The sequence below is a fragment of the Polypterus senegalus genome, chromosome 4 (genome assembly GCF_016835505.1).
Source record: "Polypterus senegalus isolate Bchr_013 chromosome 4, ASM1683550v1, whole genome shotgun sequence".
Taxonomy (NCBI): Eukaryota; Metazoa; Chordata; class Cladistia; order Polypteriformes; family Polypteridae; genus Polypterus; species Polypterus senegalus.
This window is the reverse complement of record NC_053157.1, coordinates 2,624,075-2,642,439: the sequence shown is the minus strand read 5'-3', so window position 1 is coordinate 2,642,439 and position 18,365 is coordinate 2,624,075. Positions and strand designations below refer to the sequence as shown.

General features: G+C 43.3%; 1 protein-coding gene across 3 annotated transcripts in view; it reads right to left on the bottom strand.

The window, feature by feature from the left end:
• Positions 1–18,365, bottom strand: part of LOC120527089 (probable E3 ubiquitin-protein ligase HERC4) — a 67,349-nt gene that overhangs the window by 11,605 nt on the left and 37,379 nt on the right. For all 3 annotated transcript variants that reach the window (XM_039750154.1, XM_039750155.1, XM_039750156.1), the window contains 6 exons: positions 17,116–17,264; positions 15,971–16,033; positions 13,665–13,745; positions 13,466–13,585; positions 5,482–5,625; positions 3,519–3,679 (listed from right to left, as the gene is read on the bottom strand). In XM_039750154.1, the coding sequence (XP_039606088.1) occupies positions 3,519–3,679; positions 5,482–5,625; positions 13,466–13,585; positions 13,665–13,745; positions 15,971–16,033; positions 17,116–17,264 (718 nt within the window). The remainder of the gene's footprint in view (positions 1–3,518; positions 3,680–5,481; positions 5,626–13,465; positions 13,586–13,664; positions 13,746–15,970; positions 16,034–17,115; positions 17,265–18,365) is intronic.

The following is an 18,365-nucleotide window of genomic DNA, read 5'->3' as shown; positions in this document are numbered from 1 at the left end:
ATGATTGACAATGTAATTGTTTTGTCATTGTCATGAGTGTTGCTATCATATATATATATATATACACACACACAGACACATATATAAACATATATATACATATAAACATATATATAAATATATATATATATATATATATACACATCTATACACATACATATATACAGTTATATATATACACATATATACACAAATCTACATATATATATCTACATATATATATATATTAGGTGTGGGACGCGATTAAAAAATTAATCCAATTAATTAGAGGCTGTGTAAGAATTAATCTTGATTAATCGTATGTAATCGACACGTAAATTTGCCCCAAATCGCAAATGTTTTTTTTTTTATTTAAAACGGTTTTAGTGGGCGACAGAATCAAATAATAGACATGGACATGAATATTGTAAACTGAAGCTGTTTTAATTTCTGAAAAAAAGCCTTTAAACTGCATTTGAATTCAAAACAGAAACAAAAATATCATCCCTGGTTAAAATTGGGCAGACTTAAAAATAAAGTGGTAGTTTAAGTACTTTAAGTACATTTTCAGAATAGTATTGTCTTTAAATAATAATAACCAAAATTTCAACATAAAGTGCAGTTTTCTTCTTAAAAAATAAGTCAGAAACATAAAAGGTAATTTGACCAGCTTACTCTTTAAACTCTGAGTAACATTAGCCAAAATTATTTTGTACATTAGGCTAAAACAGTGTGATCATTGAACATTTTGTAATTAGATGTATTTAGAATTACTAACGGTCACGGAAGTCCAATGATCCCCAGTAAGAGCCACAAAGTCCGCTTTCTGTAATGCATCTAATTTTGCTTGCTTTTCAGTGTGCACAAAACCATGCTTTTATCAAGGCTTCGCTCGGAAGTCGAAATGATCAGTCGTAGGAACGCGCTTTATTCCGACTCTAACATTTTTGTAGCTGTGATGTGTGCATCAGTGTAATGGATGTACCAGGAAATCATGCATTGACAAAAGTTCCCGTTTGCTTGGAATTGAAAGTGTGATTAAATGCGTTATTTTTTAACGCGTTATGGAGTACATGCATCGAAGCTTCTCAGCTGTGCTTGTGCTAAGAAAGGGAAAATTTTAAAAATAACGTAACATGATTCTGCGTTAACCTAATATTTTTCATACGTCCCAAACCAAGGAGATGCGAAGGTAAAATGAATCGGTAGCGCGTACATACTCAGTACATCCCCCTCGGGAATCGAACCTCGAATGTCGGCATTAGAGGCTTAAGACTCTACAATTAGCCACAGCATGTGGCTTGTCTATGCTAAAGTATGTATTGTAGATCGGGTATATATATACATTTATATATATACCCGTATCGCAGTGGAGAAGTAGAAGTTATGAAAAGAAAAGGGAACATTTTAAAAATAACGTAACATGATTGTCAATATACAGTAATTGTTTTGTGAGTGTTATTGAATGTTGCTGTCATCAAGGATTTGATTATCATTATTTCTTTCAATCAGGCTCGTATTTGTAGGATGTGTTCAAGTTACATTCCGTGTTTGTCAATCGTTGTAAAGATAAGAGGTTTCATTCATCGATTAGTTCCTTACTGCATCAATAAACAGCTCGTCTTCCTTTTATCTGTGATGTGACAAACTGCATGCACGGGTTTTTTTACACTGTCTTCCTTTAGCAGGACATTCACTTTTTCCACCGTGTGCTTTGTTTCCGCAGTAGCTGCACTTATGAATATGATTGTATCAGACGCTTCATATTTTTTGCTGCCTTCTCAATTGTGTAATTCGGTTTTGTTCAGCACTCTTTGGAACTGTTGCTTTTGTCTGTGCACTGCGCCAGTTCACGTGAGCCGCTCGGTGTTCTTGCATCGAAGGTTCCCAGCTGTACTGGTGCCATCTCGTGTAATGTCAGCTAAGACCCGCACTTAAAAGTTTCTCTCAGTTTCAATGAGTTTGTGCCAAACACCACCCTGACCATCTCATCTTCCTCTGCATAAGCACAGTCCTTCACACGTGAATATTTACCGGCAGTGTTTGTATTGGATTGCCGCTGATGGACGGCCTTATATGGGCAGGCACTAAATTACAAACGCTAGTGGCAGCCTGTCTATGAACTTAATTTAATATAAACTTACGGTTCACGCCGTGCTTTGTTTCCGCAGTAGCTGTACTTATGAATATGCTTGTATGCATCATTTGCTTCATAATGTTTTTCTGCCTTCTCAATTGTGAAATGGCGTTTTGTGCTGATCGCTGTTTGGAGTTCTTCCTTGTTCTCTACGTACTTACGTAGGAGGCGTGATGATGTCACACGAAACTCCGCCCCCCGCGGCCATCTCCAACTCAAGACTCCATTACATTATATGGGGAAAAATAGCTTCCAGTTATGACCCTTATGCGTAGAATTTCGAAATGAAACCTGCCCAACTTTTGTAAGTAAGCTGCAAGGAATAAGCCTGCCAAATTTCAGCCTTCTACCTACACGGGAAGTTGGAGAATTAGTGATGAGTGAGTGAGTGAGGGAGTGAGTGAGGGCTTTGCCTTTTATTAGTATATATATATATAATTTTTAATGTAGGTAGATCATTTTGACCTGGCCATTTTAAAAGTAGCTCGCAAGCCGATAAAGTGTGGACACCCCTGCTTTAGAACATCAGAACAATCTCGACAAGAACAGGCCATTCAGCCCACCAAAGCTCGCCAGTCCTATCCACTTATTTCTATCTTGCAACAAGATGTGATCTTTTGAAGAGAGACACTTTCACATCCCGCGAGACGGACAAGTCACGTCATACTTACAACCTTTGGAAGCAAGTCCCGTGATACACATACAGAGCAGGTTAAAGATAATGGAAGTCGGAAAATTCGAAAGTCTCAAAAAAATGAGAGTAAAGATCACATTAGTGCTAACGAACGGAAAATATTACTCGGTAAAATAACGGAACAGCAAAAAGAGATCGCATGATGTTTGAGGATGCCTGGGGGACAAGAAGGTGCTGTACAGACTTTTAAACGATCGCAGCGCCGCATGACACGCAGATCACGCAGCACGACAGGAGCAGCAAGCCAGCAGCTGATGGAGCAAAGAGGAGGTAAAACAACTGTATTTGTTTCCTATTGTGTCACCGTTTAAGAGGGGTGGCCGCGTCTCCTTGGGGTGCTCTTCACAAAGGTGCGTAGCGCTGGCTATTTAGTGAGCGAAGCGAAGTGCTTGTTGACCTGGACAAACAGCTGCCGTTTCCGTAACATACTGCTAGATGCTGTCCAGAAATATACTGAGCATCCCATCACATGGAAAGATCAAAAAAGGAGTTGGCAAAGAAAGACGGAAAGTCTTATCTGTGAAACGTGGAGTGATGTCCAGCTCTTAGTTCACATCCTGACTGCAGCTGCTAAACTTACTGCATTGATGAACACAATTGTCAAATAGTCCAATAAAGATTTTCTTGACCAAATGCCTACCACCTTTCAATAGTTCGCAGCAAAGTAACAAGGGGAGCTCGTCTTTACAACAGGTGTCTGCCACTCACCGCCCCACCGTTGGACTCAGCTCCTCGAGGTCCTCCAGCGTCACCTCAAAGCCCAGCAGTTTCTTGTACAGCGCCAAAGGAAAGTGGAAGTCCGCCACACAGTCGTTGTACAGGGCGAGTCCACAAAGGAGACCAATCAGATGATAAAGCTCACTGCCTTCCTGTAAAATACAAAAGAGAGCCATATGGACAGCCGTCTAACGATGGGCACAAATACAGTTCTCTCTCTGTACTGCTAACACTCCTGGTATTGTGCCGTTCCTTCAGTGTCACTCAATAAGCCTTCCTACCAGGCCGTAGCCATGCCGGTTCAAAACGTATGGCTTATGCAGTAAATGGAGGAGCTTGAAAAGTAAGACGTTCAGTTCCTCACTACTTGGCAAGCGTTGGAATAATAGCCAAGCTCGGTAAAAAACGTGGGCACCACAAGTGTCTTACAGAGACCAATTTGAAGGTACGCCAGTTTTTGCTTCGATTCCCTGGGCAGAGGATGTACCACCACCTGAAGAGCTATAAACTTCAAACCCGCACATCCCAAACTCCTACCCTTGTGGTCTGGAAACAATAAAATGAGACAATGGCAGGAAGTTCTCGTCATTAGACCAGGAGTGGCTATATGGGACGGATCAACGTAACTCATTTCAGAGGACAACACATGGCTTTTCTGCCAAAGGGAAGATGGATGGATGGACTACATAGATAGGTTGATTATGGAACGTACAAGATCTGTAACAATTATTACTCCATCTCTGTCAGAGCCATTTCCAAAACATCCGTCCATTCCCAGGATGTGTGTGTTAATCTCTGCCTGAATGTCATCTTCTGGCAGCTCCTAGCCAGTTAGGCTCTCCTAAATTTTAATGAAGTTAAGAGTAGCTTCCAAAATGAGGAAAATTGACCAAATTCTTTTATTTCTACTCCTAAGAGTTGGACCAAACTTGCATCAAATTTGAGATTTGACCCAGTTAGGACTGCTGTCCTTTTCTTGATAAATCTGAGCACAGGTCACATTTTTAGCCGCCATAATCTCATCTAATACACTTCCCTAGTATTCGAGGACACTTCATGGCACCATTACAATCCACTCAAAACTAGTTCATTTTCTCTTTCCCAATCACCTTCAATGTCTTTCACCAAGTTCATCATCTGTGAAACAAAGTCAGCAGAGTTCACTCTTTGCTAGTCATTAGTCCTTCCCGTCTTGACCTTTGCCTGTTACATTCATCTCCTGGTCCTCTTGAGCTGCACTTGTGGTTTATCTGAACACGTTTGGTTGTTCTCTTTGTATCGTATCGTCATTTCTTGTTTATTAATGTAGAATTTTACTGAAGTTAGATGTAAACAGGAATTCAACTGTCCATGTGACTCATGCAAAGTTTTAAAATATAAATGGAGAGTTCAAACAGAGTGACGTACCACAGAGTGAACCTTACATGGGGTCACCGAGCCTGTTTCCTTGAAACAATTGGCACACGTGTGCGCTTGGGGAACAACTTAAGGGCTTAGTTAATAGCGATACTACCCCAGGCCAGTTGAGGGCGCTAAGCTGTAACTGTATCTCTCCTTCTTTCCCCTCTGCAGGAAGAATGATTGACATGCTGACGTCACTTCTGGAACCTGTTCTACTGGGACCCACCTCTTCCTCCCAGAATTCAATCTATCTGTCAGTACCAGCATCTTGAGGTGGACTATCCAGTTTCAACGGGTCTCAGTGTGCTAACACACGTTTTATTTGCGCCAACCTTTAATATAACGGGTTTGCCGACGGGTGCAGCAGACCCTTTATGTGTGTTCTCATCTCTTTTTGCACAGTGAATTTTTTTACTGCCAGCCTTTTATTTACCCATGTGACCAACTGACTGCACAGAACTTGGCCATCAGCTTGTCACCTCGTGTACCTCTGACCTGGTTAGGTGAGCTGGCAGCGTTTGTGCCCTCAGGTCCAGTTTTCTCTACTGCTTACCTCCTGGCGGAACCAGAGCAACCCAGAAGAGTCATCCACCTGGAACATCCCGTCTGCCGACCCGTACAGCTCTCTGGCAAGCACCTTGAAGAATTCTCTCTTCAGTCCTCCTGCATCGATGCCATTTTCTCCAGCAAACTGGACCTTAAAATGAGAATAATAAATATTTATACTGTATCTGTATTTGGTGCATACAATATGGGGCAGGAAAAGAAAGCAAGAGGCCATCATGTAGGGCTGGCAGGATCAACGTCATTGCTGAGACTTTGTTGTCAAAGGCAGCCTCTGACATATTATAGTGATCCCTCGCTATATCGCGCTTCGACTTTCGCGGTTTCACTCTATCGCGGATTTTATATGTCAGCATATCTAAATATATATCACAGATTTCTGCGGCCAATGGGTCTTTTTACTTCTGGTACACGCTTCCTCTGTTGGTTTGTCCATTTGAATACAAACAAGGGACACTATTGGTGGATGGCTGAGAAGCTACCCAATCAGAGCATGCAATTAAGTTCCTGGGTGCTGACTGGCTCAACGATGGACAGCAGCATTCGATTCTGCTGCGTTAACCAGGAAGTCTCGTCTCGCTCATTCAGCATCAACGTGTTTCGCTGTGTGAAGAGTTCACTTTTGTGCTCTTTTGTGCATAGTCAAGCCCTTCATTGTGGCACCAAAACGATGTGTTCCTGCTTCAGGGGCCGTGCCCAAGCGCCAATGGAAGATGCTAACGATTGCCGAAAAGGTACAAGTTTTGGATATGTTGAAGGAAGGGAACAGCAACACTGCAGTGCTACACAGTCGCTTGAAGAGGCTCCTTTATGTAACACTCTCCTTTGTTGTGCGGTAACGTTTATATCATCGTTATCGGACAAGTCGTCATGTCATTGTTGGCGAGTACCCATAACTAATTTTCTACGTACTTAGTACATGTACGTACGGTTAGTGTAACTGTACACACATTTTATACAATTTTTCTTGCATTGTGCGTATTTATTGCTGGTGGCCTGTCTATCGTAATGGCTGTAACATATGTGATATCGGAGACGCTCGATTTCTTTAAAATAAGATTTAGGTTTTATTTATATTTACAGGTTGTAGATTTTTCATTGATTTTTATATTACCTAATCAATTACAATGTGTTTAAAACTGTATTATGTATTAAATAAAACTCCTCAATCATATACGATACTGTAGCGACCCGTGGTGGAGTCTTTAAAGATTTTAGAGCCGAACTCTGCCGTGCACCTCTCCCAAACTGTCGGCTAGCGGATTGCCAGCGTTATGCACGCAGCTGCACCCAGCTCTTTAGATAACGAGCACTCGTGTCCCATACACCGCACGACTCGAAAGTGTCTCGCAACAATTGCTTAGATAGAATCTTAGCAATGATACAGCTCTGTCCTGTTGTATCTTTTTATTAACAGATAGCCAGTAAAACAAAGCTTAAAACTCATTGTATAGCCATGGTCAAGGTCATTTACAGAGCCATCTTTCTCATCGATGGTGACTATTTACAATAACAACAACCCCGGACGGCGATAACCCAACCCACCCCACTGATTGAGCACAAACACATACAACACTTACAACAAGAAAGACAATTAGGTTACTAAGTTAATTTCGACACAACAATAAGCTTTACATAAATTACCCATAAATTCCCCACAAACTATTTACATAAATTACCCATACGGCGTCACTCCGCCAGCGCTTGCTGCCGGGTCGTTATAATACATATGTTTGTGTGTAGTATATAAACAGTGTGTTTACATACATAATTTCAACGAATCTTACCTAATATCTAAGAGAATACAAAGGGTTTATGCTGTATAACTGTGCGGGGAATATTTATAAACAGTGTGGGAGAGTTTATAAGGGCTTAAAATACATAAAAATAACCATCTAAACATACGGTTTTTACTTCGCGGAGTTTCACCTTGGAACGCAACCCCCGCGATCGAGGATGGATCACTGTATATTTAAAATATGAAAAAAGAAAAAAGGAACTCCGAGTTTTAGGAAAAAGCGTATGTTGTGCCAGAGGTGATACGCAGAACAGCAGTTCAAAAGCACCTTTGCTGTTTAAAATGCTGTCACTAAACATTTGTTTTCAATGAAATGAGGCTGCTTTGGTAAATGATAGCATATAAAGTACAAAATCGGATTTACGTCTTCTGACTGAAACTCGGCTCAGTCAATTTGAAACTCTTCCTTTAGCCGAGGCAGCACCTAATGGTTACACACTCCTTCGTAATACAAGAGATACCGACAAGGTGAGGAGTCGGCCTGGAGAGAATTCTGTGTAAAGAACTGCAAACCACTTCTAAGAATTTAGGAGAATTGACATCCTTGGAAATTAAAACAGATTCTGACATAAATGAAGTTCTAGTCTTCAGATCATCAGAGCCATATTCACGGTTCATGGCTGTATTTGGCAGTTTTTTTTTATTAGATTTAGCTCTAAGTTAAGTTATGGTCATGTAGTGCTGATGGGGGATTTTAATACGCACACTGTGACACGTGAGTCGCTGCCTTGCACCCAAAAGACGAGGCCGAGTTTAAGGATTTCAGCAAATTCAGCTTTATTCAACTTGAAACAGGAACAGCAAGGTCATTTATTGCAGTGGGAGCTACCACTCTACTACACACAGCGGAGGGGCCGGGCCGGGGCCAGGTCAGTGACCAAGTTCTAGAGTTCCCCGCATCACCCATCAGACTACAGACACGTTGGGCGAGAAGGCGGTGGGGTTGCCATTGTCCCTGCGGCACTGTGGACCTGCAGTTACCTCGGCGACGGACAAGCAGACCTCGACAGACGCATCAATCACATTTCGGCGTGTCGCCCCATTGGAGAGGGTCTTAAAAGAGTTCAAAAATATCACAACATTGATGTGGAGAAGAACTCTTATAAAAAAGTTAAACGCAATAGGGGTTTGCCGGATTGTCATCGGCCCGACTCGTTCTCATAACCACACGGTAGATGTAATTATCACTTACGGAGTTGAGATTCAAACTTTTAAATGGTATTCCAGTAAATGAGTTATTTCTGCTCACTACTTAATTGCATCTGATCTGTTTTTACTCTCACCAATATGCTCACCATTTAAAACAAGGACAATGTGACATCTAAATTGTGAAATTCGTACCAACAACTGAGAGGTGAGATGTCTGTGAACTTGTTTTAAATTGTTTGTAAGTTGGGCGTGACATGAAAAGTCACCGTCTTACGGGTCTGCCTTCCAAACTTGTAAAGTCTTGTCTCGCGGGACATCAAAGTGTTTTTCCACGAAGATCACGTCTTGACCCAAGATATTTTAATTATAATAGAGATATATATGTATATATATATACAGTGGTACCTCGGTATACGTCCGCTTTGGAATAAGTCCAACTTGGTATACGTCCTGATTGGACGTGAAAAATTTTGCTTGGTAGACGTCCTGTTTGGAGCACGACTCGCGTGCTAGAACACCGCGCACTACCCTTGTTTACCTCTCTCGAGACAAAGCCACGAATGCCCACGAGCGTCAGTACGCCAGTTGCTAGCATTCAGTGAACAACCCGCGCTGTAATTCTCTGTGAATTTTCACGTGATTTTGTGTTTTTTTGCATACATTTGATTGATTGTTGAAAAGTAAGAAGGTGGCATGCGTATCCGGGACTTGGCTGCTGTATACCGTATGCCGAGAGCGACGGTATCTACTGTTGTGAAAAACAAAGACGTTATTAAAAAGTAAAGTGAGGTTACATTTTCATTTATTTCATCGAATTGCTTTTGTATTTCTGTATTTTAGTATGAAGCAGTGTTTAAATTATTTTATACAATCCCATCAATGTATAATATGCCAATAGCAATAGGATTTTTTTTTCATTGCAACGGATTAATCATTTTTCCTTTATTTCTTATGGGAAAAATTTGTTTGGTATACGTCCTGTTTGGTATAAGTCAAAGGATCTGGAACGGATTAAGGACGAATACCGAGGTACCGCTGTATATATATATGCACCAGTAGCGGCGCACTGCTATAACGATAATGTGCAGTGAATCCACTTGACTTGTAGTTCTCATCCTCTTTCTCTGTACGTTGATCATTCATTTGCTCAGAGGTTGATGCGCTTGTTCATTCCTGAGCTGCTCTTCTCTTCTCCACCCTAGCGGCCCGCTGCTTCTCTTCTTTTGTCAGCAACTTTTCGCATTAAAACTGATTTATTAAGTCCAAGTTTGTATTGCAATTACTTAGTACGTTTTTCTTAATTTTTTCACTTAACCTGGCACTTAAGTCTTCAATCTGCCTCAAGAATGATTTAAAGATATGAAGTGATGGCGAAGGTGGTAGAGAATGAAAACGGCACCCGTACGCATGCGCTGCTCTGCTGGCCGCTGCCGTGAGTTGATTCTTCAATAAAATAAAATAAAAATAAAAAGAGGAATAACCTTGGAGGTCAATCATTACCCCGAAAGCAGATAGTAGACGTCACGTAGTATATGTGTACCAAATTTCAAGTCAATAGGTAAAACGGTTTGTGAGCTACACGGGATTTAAAATCCAGGACAGACAAACGGACAGCCACAGTAGCGTATTATATATATATACTAGCAAAATACCCGCGCTTCGCAGCGGAGAAGTAGTGTGTTAAAGAAGCAATGAAAAAGAAAAGGAAAAATTTTGAAAATAACGTAACATGATTGTCAATGTAATTGTTTTGTCACTGTTGTGAGTGATGAGTGTTGTTGTCATATATATATATTTACACACACACACACATAAACATATATATATATACATATCTATACATATACACATATATACATACATATATATCTACATACATACACACACATATATACACACATATACATATATATACAGTATATATATATATACATACATACACACACACACACATAAACATATATATACATATACATACATATCTACATATATACACACACAGCTATTTCGTATCAGTGCAATACACTGTTTGTTAAAACGGTTGACTCCCGCTCTTACGTGCAATAACAAATCAAATCATTCAGTTGTCTTTGCTCAGATGTCATTTTAGAGCTGGACGCCTGGCATCTTTTTTTGGCCACAGGTTCGTTTCTGTTTGCTGTGAGGTTCTGTGTTGTGGAGATTCTCAGGATGGACTGCAGGTGCTCATCAGTGAGGCGACTCCTGTGTGCTGTTTTGTTAGTCTTTATCACTGAGAAGAGCTTCTCACACAGATATGTGCTACCAAACATGCACGAGGTTCGAGCCGCATGTAGACGGACTTTTTTTGTTCTTCAAAGTCACCAAAGCGCCGTGCAAACTCAGTGCGCAATAACTCTAGCTTCGCAATAACTTGCAGCATCATAAGGTAGACTTGATTAGCGTGGTAAGTGTTCGGCAAGGCAGCTGAAGCGCTGCATTATGGGATCTGTAGTTTATTGTGTTACCAGCGCTTCATATACCCGGACCATTAATAACAATAATACAGTATATAAAATGATCTCGCGGGCCGGATATAATTACGCCGGGCGGATGTGGCCCGCGCCCTTGAGTTTGACACATATGGACTAAATAGAACTTGAAAAGATAGATTTTTTCAAATGTGATCGCAATTCAGATAGAGTTGGCGACTACAGCCTGCATGCCTCAATGAGTCATCCTCCCCTCGCTCTTACTTTTTACCGTTCATCTAATGAATACACTGAGTATGGCTTTACCAAAACAATCATTGATGGCGAATAAAGTATCCATTATTCGAGTATGTAGAGCGGGATATATATATATACATATATATATACCCGCGTATCGCAGCGGAGAAGTAGTGTGTTAAAAAGGTAGAAAAGAAAAGGGAACATTTTAAAAATAACGTAACATGACTGTCAATATACAGTATTTGTTTTGTGAGTGTTACTGAGTGTTGCTGTCATCAAGGATTTGATTATCATTATTTCTTTCAATCAGGTTCGTATTTGTAGGATGTGTTGTGTTCAAGTTACATTCCGTGTTTGTCAATCGTTGTAAAGATAACAGGTTTCATTCATCGATTCGTTTCTTACTGCATCAATAAACAGCTCGTCTTCTTTATCTGAGACCTGACACACTGCATGCACGGGTTTTTTTTACACTGTCTTCCTTTAGCGGGACATTGACTTTTTCCAACGTGTGCTTTGTTTCCACAGTAGCTGCATTTATGAATATGCTTATCAGACGCTTCATATTTTTTGCTGCCTTTTCAATTGTGTAATTCGGTTTTTGTTCAGCGCTCTTTGGAACTGTTGCTTTTTATCTGTGCACTGCGTCAGTTCATGTGAGCCACTCGGTGTACATGCATCGAAGGTTCACAGCTGTGCTGGTGCCATCTCGTGCTATGTCCATGGCTGTATTTAATGTTACCTTAGTCCTGGCACTTAAAACTTTCTCTCGCAGTTTCGCTGAGTTTGTGTCAAACACCACGCTGACCATCTCATCTTCCTCTCCATAAGCACAGTCCTTCACCCGTAAATATTTAGTGGGAGTTTGCTATTGGATTGCCGCTGACGGACGGCCTTATATGGGCAGGCACTAAATTACAAACGCCAGCGGCAGCCTGTCTATGAACTTAATTTAAAGTGTAGGTTTACATCGTGCTTTGTTTCCGAAGTAGCAGAACTCATGAATATGGTTGTATATGTCACTCGCTCGCTTCTTATTGTTTCGCTGCCTTCTCAATTATATAATGCATGTTTTCTTCAGCGCTTTTTTGAGGTCTTCCTGGTTTTCTATGTACTGCGTGATTACGTGGGAGGCGTGATGATGTCACACGAAACTCCCCACGGCGTTGAAGCTCATCTCCATTACAGTAAATGGAGAAAAACTGCTTCCAGTTATGACCGTTACGCGTAGAATTTCGATATAAAACCTGCCCAACTTTTGTAAGGAAGCTGTAAGGAATCAACCTGCCAAATTTCAGCCTTCCACCCACACGGGAAGTTGGAGAATTAGTGATGAGTCAGTGAGTGAGTCAGTGAGGGCTTTGCCTTTTATTAGTATAATAGATATATATATATATATATATGAAGATATTGTGGCAAGCGGCTGAGGTTGCCACCCAGCCGGGATGCCTGGAAGGACCGGAGGAGGGCTTACGCCTTCTCCAGACCACCCAGGTGGCTTTGGGGACCACGGGAACAGACCTTCAAAGCTCAACCCTATAGGGGCCCGTGGTCACCGCCAGGGGGCGCCCCAATGCCTGAGGAGCCCTGGGGGGAAGAAGACCAAGGAAGACCACGGACACCCAGAGTACTCCCGGGTGTGCAGCCGGCACTTCCGCCACACTTGGGAGTGCCAGCGAAAGCTAATCGGGAGGCACCTGGAGCTCGTCCGGGTGTGTATAAAAGGGGCCGCCTCCCTCCATTGGATGGCTTGAGTCGGTTGCAGACAAACACGGAGCTAAGGAGAGGAAAGGAGGTGGCCTGAAGAAGGAAAAGGCATTGCTGAGACCTGGACTTTGGGGGAGTTTTGGGGTTGTGTGTGGCACTTAATTTGTAAATATTGTAAATAAACGTGTGTGGGGTGAACTAACGATGTCTGCCTGTCTGTGACCGGGCCAGTTACCACAATATATATTTTATAATATTTTGAAATGCGTTATTGTTTGGTACGTTCCTTGTTCCCTGTCTATTAAAGCTATAGGGGTGGAGCCTCCCAATGCTGCAGTTATAGCCCCGCCTCCAGCGCTATTTCAGAGCCAGTGTTTCCAGTAATGGCTGCCTGGACGTTGTGGTTAAGCCTTCAGTTTTTGGTTCTTCTTTTTTCTGATTACTTTTTGCTCACTGAACAGACTCATCACGAATTAAAGAAACTAAGTAAACATCAGAAAAGTGTGTGAGCAATTGGACCGAAGAGGACCTCAGATGGCAGCCGAGTGGTTACTGATAATAGGAGTTGTGGCCGAGGCCTTCAAAATTCACCCCACCGTCTGCAGATTCCTAACGGCGACAAACAGTACCTTCAGTGGGAACCAATACTGAAATGTGTTCTGCTTCAGCACCTGGAGGGTATCTGCCAGGATGGTCTCTCTGTTGACAAGCAGGGTGTTGTCTCCGACAAAGATGTCACTGGTCATCCTCTGAAATAAACAGCAAACACTTGATGATCACCGGCTGTGTCATCATGGACGCCAAAGCCGATGGCAAGGAGATGCTTACCTGGGCCTGTGTCCGCAGCAGGAACAGTTTAGTGTCCATGTCAAGGATGCAGGGGTACTGATCGAAAAGGAACGCCTGATCCTGAAAAACATGAGGTGTATAGTCAGGACATTCATCACGGAGATGAACGGCACGGTGACATGTGGGGTTATAGCGCCTTCCCTGAGACACTCCCATAATAATAATAATTCTTTGCATTTATATAGCGCTTTTCTCACTATTTAAAGCGCTCAGCAAATGCAGGTTAAGGGCCTTGCTGAAGGGCCATACAGAGCAGAGTCCCATTTGGCATTTACGGGACTCAAACCGGCAACCTTCTGATTGCCAGTGCAGATCCCTGTTGTTGTCTCCCTGTTCAGTCTAGCTGAGCACCCTGGATGCTCTTCGGTTGACCACATAAGCTGTGCAGACCTCTCATCCACAGCTCACTTGACAGACGAGAGCCCCAGTCCTGCCCAGGCACTTGGATCTGTGACAGGAGCCGTTGTGTCACCTGCAAAAATGTCACCAACAAATCCTCTTGTGTCAGGTCCCCCTCTGGTAATTTCAGTCTCAAAATCTTATCAGCTGCATTTCTCGTAGGAAGTGTCCGGCCATCTACAGAGGTGACACAGGGAGGAGGCAGGCTGACCGTTTCAGGGAGCATGTCTGCGTCTGAGCAAAGGTGACTCTGGGATGCTGGCCATGACGTATGGATGCTGGGATGCTGTCTTAATGTATGGGCACAACGGGCACTCGTAAGACAGGCCTGGTCATCGTCTGTCCAATGTCTGTGTTCGTTGGCCTATTTTACCATTGCCACTATGATTTTCTCTTTGAAGCTCTGCCTCTAAGGCCAGCATCCCAGTGTCATCTTTATTCTGTTGCAGATGACGCTGGTTTGGTGTGTATTTAGTGAAGAAGCCAATAGAGGACCTCACTACACACTTTGATGTCCTTCACCACTTATGCAGTTGCCCACATTGGTCTGCCCCCCCTCTTTTTGCCCCTCGGCCTGCCCAGATCCAGTTCGTTCTTTTGTCTCAAGATGATAGCAGACACCTTTGTATGAAATCTGTCTGTCATAACCTTCACTCTGTAACAAATATAACAGACTGCCACATTTCTAGAGTGCGCGGATTCCTTTTGGTCATTTTTGAACCCAGGGCTGAACTTTAGGAATGTCAGGACCTTCCAAAACCCAAGCAGACAGGACAACAGGTTTCAGTGGTGTTAACGCAATGACAAAGGTTCTCTAATAACCAATTAGTATGAACACATGACGAATTAATGATTAGTTTAGGGAGCTGACCATTAGGACACTGAAAGAATGGCTTCAGAAAATGGGGGCTTTACAGCCCCACTTTGTTATTGGATTGCCTTCCGACGTATCCATTTTGTCTTCTTTTTCACTCTTTGAGGATTTTCGAGTTTCTGAGCCTTTGTATGAAACAAAACCTTTCATTTTAATAAAGATTCTTTGTCTGCCCTTATTTATGCAGCCGTAGGTTTACGGTGATCCTCTCTCTCTGTTAGGGCATTTGTTAAAGTAATCTGGGACAGTTAGTTTTATGGCCAGTTTCCCAATTAGAGGGTGTGCTACTCCTGGAGTCCCCCACCAGGGAATTGACTGAGTCAAGTGGGCCACTGGTGGGAGCACCGCTGTGGATTCTGGCTTTCTCTCCAGCCAATAAGGAGGCCCCCAGTAAAGAACTCTTCACTTCATAACAATATGATACCTGAATGTCCCTAAAGAATGACACCCTCATTGTGATGGAACTCCGGTCCAAACATGGGAGAGCTTTGTCGGCATAGAGTGCTTGAAGAAGGGGCTCATAACCCACAACACAAATGTGATGAAGTGAAGCAGAAATAGCTGTGAAGAGGAATACAACTGGGCAGGGGAGAACCAGACTGGAAAGGGGGGCTTGTTTAACCTTCAAATCTCACACCAGGGTGTCATGGCGCTCTACACAAGAGTTGACAGGTTTAAGCCATAGTAGTGACTCCTTGGAGTTTCTTGGCCAAGCCTGCTGAGCTTAGACGTGGAAAGAAACTGGAGAACCCTGGAAAACCTCAGGGGAACACGAGGAGAACATGCACACTCCGTACTGGTGGACCAGGCTGGGCTCAGGGTTATGGGGCAGCAGCTCTGACCACTAATGTCTCACTTTGTATCTTCTGACTGAATTCTGCATTTCCTTGTTGTGGTCTGATTTTAAATGTAATCAAATTCATGAAGTAATCAAGGAGCAGTGACCCCTGTCCAAGCAAAGCACGGTCTGAGGCCAACATGCTGTCTTAAAATCAGCCAATATATAACGTACGCTCTTCCCGATATCGATGTGAAATGTCGTCTTTGGAATTCGCCATCCAGTCGCAGAGTTGGCCTGTGGGAGAAAACAAAAAAGACACGAAGGTTAATGTGGTGCAGTGACATCGTCACGTGTCAGGCCTGCATCGGTGACCCGCGCCATTCAGGCACCTCAGCGTAGAAGAACAGCAGCAACGAGCACCTGTTGGGCTCACATGCGCCCCCTTCAGGGTGACACGGTACTGTCTGCCTTACTTTGTGCCTTTTCACGGCGGTTTCGTGTCCGATCACTAAGACTACACACACATTCATTAAAGATATTAGCCAGACTGGAAATTCAGGGTGTATAATAAACGTGTCTGCAAACCCAATATTGGCGACATACAGAGAGACAGCGACAGCGAGAGGGACATGCCAATTGTGGACATCAACCCCGTGTGTGAGGGAGACCGCAGTCTGAGGTGAGGTGAGGCTCGTCGTTGCCGCACCTCACGTTTCTCTCCTGTATTTGAACAGGAAATGCAACAATTAACTAATTTTGATTATAAAAATGTTCAAAATTATTGGAATCATACAGAAAACAAATTTACAGCGCAGACCAGTGCACACATTTATTTTATGTTATCTTTATCAGTGTTTTTACTTTTCATGATGACAGGTGAGGCTTTGCCTCCCCTGACTGCACGTCCCTGGTACAGATGTGTACAGGTTTAAGACCAACACAGAACTGATTTGAGATCTTCAAGATGGCGGTTTTAAAGGCAAGTGGAGGAAGTGATGTCATCGATGGGGTCGGGGCCGGAAGTGACATCATCGATGGGGTCGGGACTGAAAGTGACATCATCGATGGGGTCGGACTGGAAGTGACATCATCAATGGGGTCAGGTGGAATTTCCTGAAACTGGTCTGCAGAGAAGTGAGAAGAGTCAATGCACTCTGCCACCCCCTGGTCTGGCGCGGGATTACTGTCGTTCAGGCCCTTTAGCTGCCTCCCATGCTCACGTGTCTGACACTGTCTTGCCTCCAGTACAGCTAAGACTGACTTTGAGTTCCCTATAACCCTGAGTGGTACAGACAGCAGAGTAAAGTAGATCTTAGAATTTCATAAACTCCCCACCAACAGCAGGTTTGCAAGACACGGTGGCCAGGAGGTCTTACATTGCTTAGCTTCTGGAGGACACTTAAGGTGTTCTGCAGCGCCTCAGAGGATCCTTCTGACTGCAGGAACATCAGCTGGCTGGAGGCATCACGACACACAAGCACGAGTTTCTCAAAGGCGTCTGGGGGGATTTTTCTCCATAAGGACTCTGCACCAAAAAAAAAAACCCAAAAGACAGAAAGGAGCTGATGAGAATGAGAACAGCGTCCGACACCCAGAAGATCTCACCTCACCGTGTCATAAAAGCCAACCTTTAAAAGATTGGAGTTTCTCGATACAGAAAGAATCGTCTGCAACTTAACATCAGCAAAGCCGAAGAGCTGCTTATGGCCATTCGCTGCACCAAAGAGCCTCAATGTCTGGTCACCATTAGGGAGTGGATGTGGAAGTGGTCCATATTTAGGGACCCCCATCAACGGCAGGCTGAACTGGTCTCATAACACCGAAGAGTGGACTCTTCACCGAGATCCTTCTAAAGTACAGAGCTGAAGGCCCCTAAAGTCCTCCTCTCTACCACTCTATTTGGTCTCCTAATCTACCAGATCAACCTAAGCTGTTGTGGCGTTTATAAGCGATGGGCAGGAAGGGGAATACAGGGATCTGATTGGAGCTCCAAGTGACTGGAGCAGGAAGAACAGCCTGGTTGTGAACACAATGAGGACTAAGGAGAGGATTGTGGACTACCACAGGTCTCCGCTTCCCATTCAGCCTGTAATATCTGAGGGGAGGACACTAAAGGAGTGCAGACTTATAAATATCTGGGTGTCCACCTGGACAGAGCAGGCTCTTTTACCTCAGAAGGCTCAGATCATTCAACATACTGTATTGTCACACAAGGAGCTACATGGACCAAGGGAAGGTAATTCCACACCAGACCAGGTGGTGGCACGGTGCACTAAACCTTCTTCTGTTGCCTCTGCAGTCCAAACAAGGGAAAACCTGCCTGAGTCACCGTTGATGAGGTCACTTCCGGTTCTGGTATCCTGAAGAACATCACTTCCTATTCCGCCAGGTCACTTCCGGTTCTGGCCTTTAAAGCTGCCGTAGTTTCACAAAGACAGCAGTTCAGTTGTGGACTCCAACCTATGCACATCAAAGCCATTTTCATACCCTTTTGCAGCCAGGGATATTATACGGGTGGCTGGCTGCCCCAAACCTTTTAGTTTGAGTGTGTCAAGTCGATTTATTTCACATTATCTAGCGAAATGCTGTCCTGTTCCATCAGTCAGTCGTTACCAGTGTCCTCTTT